Source organism: Chenopodium quinoa, unplaced genomic scaffold (genome assembly GCF_001683475.1).
Source record: "Chenopodium quinoa cultivar QQ74 unplaced genomic scaffold, ASM168347v1, whole genome shotgun sequence".
In the NCBI taxonomy this organism is placed as follows: domain Eukaryota; kingdom Viridiplantae; phylum Streptophyta; class Magnoliopsida; order Caryophyllales; family Amaranthaceae; genus Chenopodium; species Chenopodium quinoa.
Window position 1 is genome coordinate 3,018,988 of NW_018742329.1, and position 12,139 is coordinate 3,031,126.

General features: G+C 40.3%; 1 protein-coding gene across 1 annotated transcript; it reads left to right on the plus strand.

Moving 5' to 3' along the window:
- The first annotated feature begins 2,855 nt into the window (after window positions 1-2,855).
- Window positions 2,856-5,112, plus strand: LOC110690317 (60S ribosomal protein L35). The gene is made up of 4 exons (XM_021867145.1): window positions 2,856-2,986; window positions 3,105-3,240; window positions 3,337-3,493; window positions 4,829-5,112. The coding sequence occupies exons 1-4, from the start codon at window positions 2,983-2,985 to the stop codon at window positions 4,901-4,903; spliced, it is 372 nt and encodes a 123-aa protein (XP_021722837.1). The 5' UTR covers window positions 2,856-2,982; the 3' UTR covers window positions 4,904-5,112.
- Window positions 5,113-12,139: the final 7,027 nt, after the last annotated feature.

Here is a 12,139-nt window from a genome sequence, read left to right on the forward strand (position 1 = left end):
GTAAAAGAGAAATTATAAACAAGTGCAAGTGGGGTTGGTAGGAAACTAGGTTGCACGGAAACGGGAAACGAAAACAGTAAAACGGGGAATCGGGGAAACGGATATTTTAACATATTGAGAAACTGGGATACGGAAAAATAAATAAATAAAATACATTTTAATTAGAAAAAAATACCAACTTGTCAGAAATAAAAAAAGAAAAATAAAAAACAAAAATTGTTGGAGCCCAATGTGTATCACTTGTGAGTGTCCCACGTTGGAGAAAGAAGAGAAATGGTTCCACTTTATAAGGTAGAGGAGTAACTCCTACTATTGCCAATTGGTTTTAGTATGGAAGCTCCAAAGCCTTGTTTGTGGACCAAATTCTCCTCCTCCTTATTTGGGTTGCCCAAGCCCATTTCATATTGTTTCGAAATTTAACAAAAATGCTTCCAAAATTTCCTTAATTCTGCACTTCCCCACCTTCAATATCTTCATCTTCCTCTCAAGCAATAATTTATGCAGACACTTCAACTGCAAACATAAACCAAAATTAATCTTCTACTATGCAGTCAAGCAGAGGCCAATGACGATAAGATCGAGGAATTCTTTTATTTCTTCAAATTAAAACCAAAATTAACCTCATTATCAAAGAAATTGGTCGATGATACTTGCGTTGACATTGTTTCGGCGAGGCGGCTACAGCGGCAAAGCAAGGGGAAACGCTTATCCATTCCTTAAATTAAGTTTTCCAAAGGTATCCATAGTTCCAAATTGTATGAGACGTATCGTGAAGGAAGGAAACTCTCACAGGCGTTTCGAAACGCGTTTCTACGTTTCGAAAATGATACGTTAGTGAATGTTAACATTTCCGTGCATTTGTGGTAGGAACTAAACAATAGCAAAATACTTGTGTTGATTAGTTTGTGTGGTAACTGGGAGAGAGAATTAATAATACAAGAATATTTGCAAATTATTTTAGGCGAACATAAAGGAAAAATGTAACGATTATTATAAAATAGAGGAGGTATAACTTTACCGACATTCTTAATATTTAAATTAAATGATTTGAACTGAAATGATTCGAAATAAAATTGAGTCAAAAAATTAAAATAATCCGACTCAAATTTTAAGCAAAAGTGAATTGATTTTAACTGAGATCTAACCTAATATGAAACGATTGATTCAAAAATCTATTAAATCCGTTTTGACCCAAGTAAACTGGGTCAGATCCGAATTCGAGCTGACCCGAACTCGATATGACTCGACCCGAATTTGACTTGCACTCGATCTTACTCATAGAGCTGTTAAAAACTGACCTAACCCGAGAACCCGACCTTTTAGGACAAAGATCTAAACCCAGCCTATACTCGAACAATGGGGTGAAACTATTGACTTGTAACCTGACTTGAACCTGACCTGAACTTAAGCGAAAGCCCATTTGGTCCAATACTTTGTGACTTGAACTCGAACCTATCCCGACCTGATAGTAACCGTCAACCGATTTAATCCGACCCGAAAACAATCCGAACGAACCTGAACTAGTACCCGACTCAATTAAAACATGAACCTGAGTCATGGAAGGTTTAATAAAATTTTATATACCTTTTATTCAGCTTATATACTGGTATAATTTTGTAAACCTTTAATCCGATTTAATAAAATCTTTTGTTCAGCTTATATAACTTTTGTTCTCTATTACTCGTATATAGGTTTAATAAAATCTTGATGATGCTTGATCAAATTATAGAATGCGTAATTATATAGTTCAACTTGGCCACATCGATATTTATTAGAATTGAACTTGAACTAGGACCCGACTCAACAGGAACCCGAACCCGAATGTACAATCTTGCTAACCCATCCAACCCGACTCAACACAACCCGAACTTAAAATTGAACCCGATCTGATTTTAATTCGAATTGAACCAGACCTATATCCGAAAAGGTGAATGAATCGTTATAACTTGAACTGAAATTGACCCGACCTGAACTTGAACCTGATCTGAAGCTAGATTGACCCGACATAACATGATCCTGAGTTAACCAGAGAGTTAATTTGACCTGACTTAAACCCGACTTGAATACCCGAATTGACAGCTCTACTTACTCATACCCAACTTTGTCCGGAATCTAATTAAGTTTTACTTACTTGATTTTAGGGGTGTCCATTCGGTTTTCGGTTTGGATTTAGCCCAAATCCAATCCGATCCGAAATAAATTTCGGTTTTTAGTTTTCAAATCCAATCCGATCTGAATTACTTACCAAATCCGATCCGATCCAATCCGAATTATAATTCAGTTATTTGGATCCAATCCGAAATTCCGAATCAAAATACATTGCTAAATTTTTTGGGTCTAATGCGATTACAAAAATAAAATTGCAATAATAAAATTCAATTTTTAAAAGTATAGTAGTACATGATTTATACAAGTATTGAAAACATAAGTTTACATTATTAATATTATTATAATCATGAACATAGTTTAACATGATTAATGTTATCAATATTTTTTGTAAAATAACACTTTCATAATTCGGTTATTTCGGTTTTTTGGATCCGAACAAGGTCAATCCGATCCGATCCGATCCGAAAATCTGAATTTTCAAAAAAATTCAATCCGATCCGATCCGATTTAAAGTTTGGATCCGATCCAAATTGATAATTCGATTTGGATTGGATTGAATTTCGATTTTTATCCGAATAATGGACCCCCCTACTTGATTTAGGATAAAATTACCTGCCTAACCCGCCTCAAACATCCCAACCCATCATGGATCAACCTAAACTCTATATGGGCTACCAACCGAACTACAATGCACTCATATTACACCCCAAAATCCAATAAACCTGTTGCAATATTAGGCCCATTAACTTTATAAAATAAGCCCCAACTTCTAACTTCACTCCACATATATATTCATCAAATCACCATAAACCCTAGGTCAGCCATTCCTTTTTCCACACACGCCGTCGTTGCAGCAAACACCGGAGCACAGAAATGGGTAAATTCCGACGCTTTCTCTTTCTCTCTCCTCCATTTTCGATTGATTCAAGCTTTTTCATTGTCTTCAAACTGATTTTATTGATTCAATTTTCTTTTTTGTGTGTGAATTTTTGCAGCAAGGATTAAACCGCATGAGTTGAGGCAAAAGCCTAAGGCTGATTTGCTGAATCAGCTTAAGGATCTCAAGGCTGAGCTCGCTCTTCTTCGTGTTGCTAAGGTTACCGGCGGTGCTCCTAACAAGCTCTCCAAGATGTATGTTTTGATTTCAATTTTTTATGGTTTTGATTTTTAGGGTTTATTGGATGAATTTGATTGAATTAATTGGGTTTTGTTTTGGGGATTTTGCAGTAAGGTGGTGAGATTAGGTATTGCGCAAGTATTGACAGTGATGTCGCAGAAGCAGAAGTCGGCATTGAGGGAAGCATACAAGAAGAAGAAGTTCTTGCCACTTGATCTTCGTCCCAAGAAGACCCGTGCCATTCGTCGTCGCCTCACTAAGCATCAGGTATTATTTTCTATCTCTTGTTACACTGGTTTGCCGATTTGATTTGTTCATTTTTAAATAAATATGTTTATTAGGTTGTTTTAGATTATAATGCAAGTTGTTTTTGGGTTCGATTGTATTTGTATGTCGTAAAATGTTGAGTGAAATGGATTTATTTCTATGTTTTATAGATTGTATTGAAGGGAATTTGATTTTTGAGGTTTATATTGACATTTTTGTTTTTGTGAGGATTGAATGTTGAAGTGCTATGTCATTTGATTAATTCTGTATACATTAATATTAAGAGTGATGGTAATGGTTTAGTACGAGTGATACGGCATTGCACGCTAATATATTAGGTTCGGCCGTTCAGTAACTATAAGGAGGCATTTTTAAATAACAATTTTTATGTTGGTTTTGAGAGAAGCACAGAGTGTGTTCTGAAATGGCATTGTTTGATTGATTTTCATTTATATCTATACACAGTGAATAAGAAGTTGGATTAATTTTGATTTCTGCGTAGATTATTGAAATCAATGTGTTGTTTTGGAGATGGATTGTATTAATCTAGTCATTAAATTAGCTTTTAAGCTAGATCATATGCGGTACTCCAAATGCCTCTCTTATTAGCAGATTTTTTTACCCGTCTTTTGACCTGTTCCTGTTTATTTGAGCCTATGAGAGCTCTAGATTTTGAACCTTAATTAAGAAGGGAAAATTTTACAAAGAAGGGTTGCGGAGTTTGTTAAGTTTAGAGGTGTAAGCTGATTTGAGCTAAGTGCAATGGTACATTGCCTACAGTATATCACTTATCAACAACTTGTCATAAATATTTGAATTGACCTGCTGGAGGAGCTTATAGATGGTCATGTAATATGAGTATTAGACATTTAGGGCGGTTGTAATCATTCTAAATTGCAATGATGGATACGGAGTATCTTATAATGGAGGGAGTTTGGCAGTTATGATAATTTCTACAAAGTATTTTTTTTTTGTTATGACAAAATAGTCGTGTCAAAGTTTGTTGGCATGATAGTTCTGAATGCTTGTGCTTTGCTGTTGACCTCTTGTGAGAGAAAGTTTGTATTTTGCCATCAACCAAAATCCGAGTGAATGTTTCCCTTGCTCAACTTGATTAGCTGTTGCGACATTGTTGCCCGTTTGCATGTGCCACATCAAACAGTTTAGGGTTTAGAGGAGTGATATTCATAATATGTTTCTTCCCTTATGTGGTTGGGGGATTGTACGATAGAAAATTTTTTCCCTGGTTATTTTGCACAAGTTTTGGAGGTTATGACTTGCGACTGTTGTGAGGTCTCTAACTATTACTTCGTATTATTTTCTTTCTTTTTCCAGGCATCTTTGAAGACCGAAAGGGAGAAGAAGAGGGAGAGGTACTATCCCATGAGGAAGTATGCCATCAAGGTGTAGGCTAGGTATCTATTCTCTAAGGGGGGTGTCTACATTCCATGAAATTTTCGTTCTAATGTTTTTTAAACTTATAAAAAGTGAGCTTCAATTAAGGACATTAGATGCCAGATTTGTTCTACCTTGTGATTTTATCTTGCCAGCATTTTGTATTTTGCTAAAATAGAATCGTTGTTTATGATTGCTAAAATAGAATCCTTGTTTATGATCTATGACCATTTTTGACATAGAAAGGTGCTGTAGATTCAATCTTACCAGCACACTTTTTAACATTTGCATGTATATCTTGTGTGGAAGTGTGGACTTGGTATCTGGTCTAAACCAAGGACCTGGTTCTAGAACCGGTCAGTAGGGTCCAACATTTTAGAACCAGTCCCAGAACTGATCAAGCTGGGTCCGTGATTTTCGGGAATTAGACCCTAGAACCAGGGGGGGGGGGTCTGGGTAAAAGTTCCAAAACCGGGTTTCTGGTTCCTTTTATTTATTTATTTTCAGATTTTTGGATACATCATACATGACCAAGTATCCCTTTTAAATTTTGGGAAAAAAATCAAAAACTTACTGTATTTTACGTATGCGAAACAAATCCACAAATGCAAATGCATATTATCGGCAATTAGGTCAATTACTCAACAAATCTGCTATATGCACAATTAACAAAACTAAGAAATTGCTACAGTGACTACAAATTCATAATATTACATACGAATTCCAATGGAGTGAAGTTATTAGAAAAAAAAAGAAAGAAAAGAAAACAGACGTTTAACTTGAAAATAATATAAAATCCAATTCAACTGAGTCTGGCATACTCAAATTGTCATTTACTCAATTCCAATCTAACCGTTGACAGTAGATATGTACAAATTAACATTCTTGTTTTCGAAAAATTGCGATCGTTTGAGTTAAATTTTGATTAATTGCAATTGTTTCATTTTGCATTAACCATTTGGCAAGGGTCAATTATTATTTCTCACATTATTCGTTATTGTAGATGTCTTTTACATCTGATTTCGATTAATTGCAATTTTTTTTTTTTTTTTTGTTTTTTAAATGTTTGGTAAGAGACTGATTTAAGGAAATGGAGGGAAAGGAAGAGAAGGGAAATGGTGAGATAAGAGAAAATTTAGCCCGAATTCTTAAGACTTGAATGTGACATCATTTTTGGTGGTCCCCATTGAAAATGATGTCATCAAATTCTTGTTAAGACTTACACAAATTTATCACTTTAGCCCTAAGAGTTAAATATTTGACATATTATATGTAGAAAAGTGATAATAGGGATAATAGGGATAATAAAAATAAAAGTGAGGTTTTCACAAAAAAAATAAAATAAAAGTGAGGTGGGTGAAGTAGGTCCCAATCTCAAGTCTTAAGTTGAGTCTTGGAATTTCAAGACTCAACTTGAGATTTGCTTGAGATTTTTGAAGAAAAATGGAAAAAGTCTTAAGCATAAGTCTTAAAACTCAAAATGATGATGTCACCCCAACTCTTAGGCTAAACTTGCTCTAAAGTATCTTTTATTTGGATAACAAATGAGGAAAGAAGGAAATTGAAAGGGAGAGAAACAGAGGGATTTAAGTGTAGGAAATTAATCCCTCCAACAATAGAGAGATTTGGAAGGAAAACTTACCATTCTTCCCTCCCCTCCCTTTCCCTGCCCTCCTCTTCTCCTCCATCCCTTTATTTTCCTTCCCCTTTCTTTATCCAAACACATTGTTTGGGTGAATTATTAGTTCTCTTAATTCTCTTCAAAATCAATTGAAAATGGAGAAAGTATATTCTTTCAATTATCAGACATAATCACTTACTTTATTGTTATCATTATCAGTACAGATTCAGTAAGCTTGCCGCTGCCGGTGACGATTTCTTATATATTAAAATTAAGGAAATGTAGAGAAGACATAAAAAACAATACTCAACTCAATTAAAAGCTTAAATTGATGGTTGAGGCCCAAAAATGTGTTTTATACTCTACCACTTGTACTACGTCTTTGGTTTTATTGTTCATTCGGTTATTTTTATAAAAATGTTGCTTTGTATACCTTTTCTTTAATCTCTTATCACTTGTCACTATCGCCCTAATCAACGCAACTTTTTTTTATTTATATTTTTTTAATTTTCATATGGCCTCATTGAAGCTTGAAATTTACACAAATTTTTATGTTCGTAAGTGGAGTTGATTATTGGGTATTGATTAGGGGATTTTTCCCCACCAATCACCATCTGACAAGTGGACCAATCAGGTTCCGCCATGTGTCCGTCACATGGGCCAATAGGAGCCTGCCACGTGTCAAGCAATGATCCGTCCACCATGGACCAATTACGACACGACACATGTCCTTCCCATGACACCTGGGATAACCGGTCACCTAGGCCCAACTCCCGAGGGAAGCCCAATCAGCCCAAGGTTAACCTAAACCTAGATTGACACGTTTCCCGAGGTTATAAATACCTCCCTTAATCCTCATTAAGGGAGAGAACACGCTAAAAAGCAGATTACACACATTAAACACTCTCACCTAGAGAGACCCAATCACTTTAATTTCCGCATTAATTACTCCTTAATCAAGTACTAACTTGACCGTCGGAGGCGGATCTCCAATCATCCGGAGCATCCGTTTGTTTTGCAGGTACATGCGTCCGGTTCCAGTCTCGGAATTGTAACTCTCCCGCAGGACATCAGAAAACCCCGAAACATTTGGCGCCGTCTGTGGGGAGAGTACTTCTGAGATGGCATCCACGTCTGTACCGACTCCTGAAGAGAGGCGTCCCCTAGACGACCCTCAAGTTCAGTCGGACCACGATACTGAGAATGAATTTGAAGTTGAAGCTCACACAGCTTCAGACGGGACCCTAAGGGCCCGACGTACCCGTCATGCCGAAAGGAGAAAACGGGAACATGTTCAAACTGGAAGTGAGCCAGCAGGCGCACCGCCTGTTCGGCAGCAACCGACTGATGGGTCTGCTCCCATCACAAGGAACGAACTCATGACCTTCATGAGGGACTTCATGGGAGAAATTCAAGAGTTGATCAACAAGAAGCCGCCTGCTCTGGACAAGGAGCAGTCGGCTAAGAAACCCTCCACTTCACTGAAGAGGAAACCAGTTCAAGGGCGAGAGGCGACCCCTCATCCTAAATCTAGGAAGTGGGAGCCACCTGCCCTTGATTTCACAAAACACCGATTTCCTACTCCAGGAAATAGGAAACCTGTTCGTCATATTCAGGCGGACGGGTCGAGGAAAACATACACAGACGCTCGGCTACTGCTAGAGCAGAAGAAGAGTGACCGATTGTCAGAGTCGGCCTCTACTTCAAACTTCTAAGACAGTCTGCGAAATACCTCGATGAGGCATACTCAGTCGTATCATGAGAGTCAGTCAGGCGACACCTCCCGTCAGTCCGGCTTACATAGCGACCAGGCGGTACCAAACTTACCGTTTGTACCGCAACATTAGTATTTTTTACAGCCACCTCCGTTTCGTGGACATGCAGCAAAAAATGTCCAACCTATGGACTGGCAGCTACGGTTGCTTAGACTTGGTGAACAGCCGTCGGCCTTCTCCAAGGAAATTACTGAAGCCGCTCAGCCGGCCAAAGTGAAAAATGTATTAGTAGGCGCCTATGACGGCACTACTAACCCAGAAGACCATCTGATGGCATTCACCAACCTGATGTATCTCCAAGGGTTGGATGATCCCACTTGGTGCAAGTGTTTCCCAGCGACTCTCAAAGGAACCGCACAACAATGGTTCGGCAATCTTCCGACTAGTTGTGTAAATAACTTCTAGACGCTTGCTTACTTATTCACCTCCAACTTCGCCATGAACATCCCTGTGAAGAAGACGACCCTTGATTTAGGAACAATTCAGCAGGGCGAGAAGGAGGGGCTTCGTTCTTACATCAGGCGGTTTAACCTGATGAGAATACAGATTCAAGGGTTACCGGATGAAGTAGCCTATACTGACTTTTTCAGAGGTCTCAAAGACGGGTCGACCTTCAAATTTGATTTGGTCCGAAAGAGGGTGGCGACTCTTCAAGAGGCCTTGATTGAAGCGGAAGCCTATATACAGGCGACTGAAGGACGACAGAAACAGTCGTCAAACAAAGACGAGAAGAGAAAAGAGGTCTGGGCGGCTGATTCCTCTAAACAGCCGGCCCAGAAAAAGAAAAAAGAATTCAAACCATACTCCCCAAAGTATGCGTTTAACAAGGATAACCAATTTATCCTAAAGGAAATCAAGGGACGGATCTCAATTGAGAAGCCGGTCCCCATGAAGGGTTCTGCAAACAGTCGGAACCAAGAAAAATTCTGTGATTATCATGAAGATGTTGGTCATCACACCAATGAATGCATCAGTCTCATGCGGTATCTGGACCGCCTGGCTGAGCAAGGTGATCTTGACACTTATGTCAAGAAATCTACGGGGAACACTTCCTCAAAAAAGCAGTCGACCAAAAAGAATCAACAGGCCGACAACTCCGATACAGATGATGCAGTCGTCTACACCATTGCAGGCGGCTTCTCAAGAGGCGGCCCCACTATTAGGGGCAACAAAGACAATATCAGACGGTTAGATGTAAATTCCGTTCACCAAGAACGACCCTCCAAATATTCATTTCCTGAGATTGTCATCACTGAAGAAGATCTAGGAGGGGTAAGAGGGCCGCATGACGACCCTATCGTTATTGAATGTAAAGTGGCCAACCAGAGAGTTGGCCGAATCCTCATAGATACCGGAAGCTCCTCAGATCTCATCAGTAGCAAATGTCTGTCGAAACTAAAATATCAGACTGATTGCATACATCCGGCATCCTTCCCTTTAGTAGGGTTTGGAGGAGGAGTCGTCCACCCAGTGGGACGAGTGGATTTACCCATCCGCCTAGGCGAAAAAGGGGAAGGACGACACATGGTAGTCCGGTTCCTAGTAGTTGAAGAACTCTCGGCCTACAACATGATTCTGGGACGACCAACCCTGAATAATTCCAAGGCTGTTATAATCCCATCTCTTATGTTGCTCAAGTTTGAGAGGGATAATGGAACAGTCGGGTCCCTAAGGGGAGATCAGAGGATGGCCCGAGAGTGCTATCTCTCGGATGTCAAGCCCACTGTTATGGCCACTGGGTCGAGTGGTGGAAAAATAGACCTTGACAATGTCAAGGAGAGTGCGCCTGTTCAAGAAGCAGGCAGCAAAAAGAGAAAGGCATCCCAGACAGGGGCCGCAAGAAAAGACAGAAAATAGCAATCATTGGCAGAGGAGTGGTCGGATGAATTCCGCCCTCAGCCGGCTGGTGAGCATACGGACCTGATCTTAGACGACTCGCGTCCTGACCGAACAGTCAAAGTTGGGACGACTGCTCTGAGAGTCCTAGGTGACGACTTTCAAAAACTATTGAAAGAATACAAGGACATCTTTGCATTCAAAGTCCACGAAATGCCAGGCATTAGTCCTGACCTGGCGGTACATAAACTGGCTGTGGATCCGAAAAAGAAGCCGGTAAGGCAGATGAAGCGGAACCATGGCGAAGAAAGAAGTCAAGCGGCAGCCGCCGAAGTTAAAAAATTACTTGACGCAGGGTTCATTCGGCAATGTTACTTCCCAGACTGGGTTGCAAATGTGGTGCTTGTTAAAAAGCCGAATGGCACCTGGCGAATGTGTGTAGATTACACAGACTTAAACAAGGCGTGCCCCAAAGACAGTTACCCTCTGCCTAAAATTGATAACCTGGTCGACTCAACAGCCGGCCATGCTTTGATGAGCTTTATGGACGCCTACTCTGGTTTCCATCAAATTCCTTTATGGAAGAAAGATCAAGAGAAGACGACCTTCGTCACTGATCAGGGGTTATACTGTTACACGGTCATGCCGTTTGGTCTTAAGAATGCCCCAACCACTTTCCAGCGAATGATAAACACTGTGTTCTTTGATCAAATTGGGAGAAATGTCGAGGCATATATTGATGATATGATTGTCAAGTCTAAACTTCAGAAAGATCATCTGTCGGACCTCCGAGAAACTTTCGCCACACTCAAGCGGCACCATATCATGCTCAATCCCAAGAAATGTGTCTTTGGAGTTGAGTCTGGGAAATTTCTCGGATTCCTTATCAATCAGAGAGGAATAGAGGCGAACCCTGAGAAGGTGCAGGCGGTCATTGACATGCAGTCGCCTCGTACCATCCGAGAGGTTCAGAAGTTAACAGGTTGTCTGGCGGCCTTGGGAAGATTTCTAAGCCGATCAGGCGACAAATGCCTATACTTTTTCCAAGCAATTAAGAAAAAGGCAAGGTTTGAATGGGGGCCGGATGCTGAGGCGGCCTTCCAGAAATTGAAATTTCACTTGCATTCCTTTCTGAGGATGGTCAGCCCTTTGCCCAAAGAAGTACTCTACATGTACCTGGCCGTCTCTGATCATGCGTTAAGCGCTGTTCTCCTTGCTGAAAGAGACGGTTGTCAGCTCCCGGTCTACTTTGTCAGTCACGTACTGAAAAAATGCCGAGTTGAGGTATCCCTTAGTGGAGAAATTGGTCTTGCACTCTTCATGGCTGTTAAAAAATTGAAGCCCTACTTTTTGGCACATGCAGTCGTCGTGTATACAGACCAACCTATCAAGCGGCCACTGACCATCATGGAGTCGTCAGGCCGAATGATCAAATGGGCCATAGAAATACAGAGCCTCGAAGTTACTTTCGAGCCTAGAAAAGCAGTGAAGGGGCAAGCCTTTGCTGACTTTATTGTTGAGATGACTCGTCCTCCTGACTCTCAAGTTACAGACCAAGTCTGGAAGGTATATGTGGACGGAAGCTCTACTTCAAATGGTTGTGGATCAGGCGTCATATGACAGTCGCCAGAGGGCGACAGGTACGAGTACGCTCTACGCTTCAGTTTTCAGGCCTCAAACAATGAGGCAGAATATGAAGCTTTACTAGCCGGAATCCGCATGTGCAAGGCGGCAGGGGCAAGAAAAATAGACGCCTGTTCCGATTCACAATTGATAGTGAGTCAGTACAATGGCGAATACGAAGCAACCCATCCGGCCATGATCAAGTATTTACAGGCGGTCCGACAAGCAGTCGGCTCCCTTGAGGATTTCCATCTGACCCAAGTGCCGAGATCAGAAAACAACCAGGCGGATGCACTTTCAAAATTAGCATCATCCGCCTCCTGTGATACTCCTCGAACTGTTTTTTGGGAAGTAATGGAGAAGAGAAGCATCGAGGAAGACCCTATTGGAATCCTA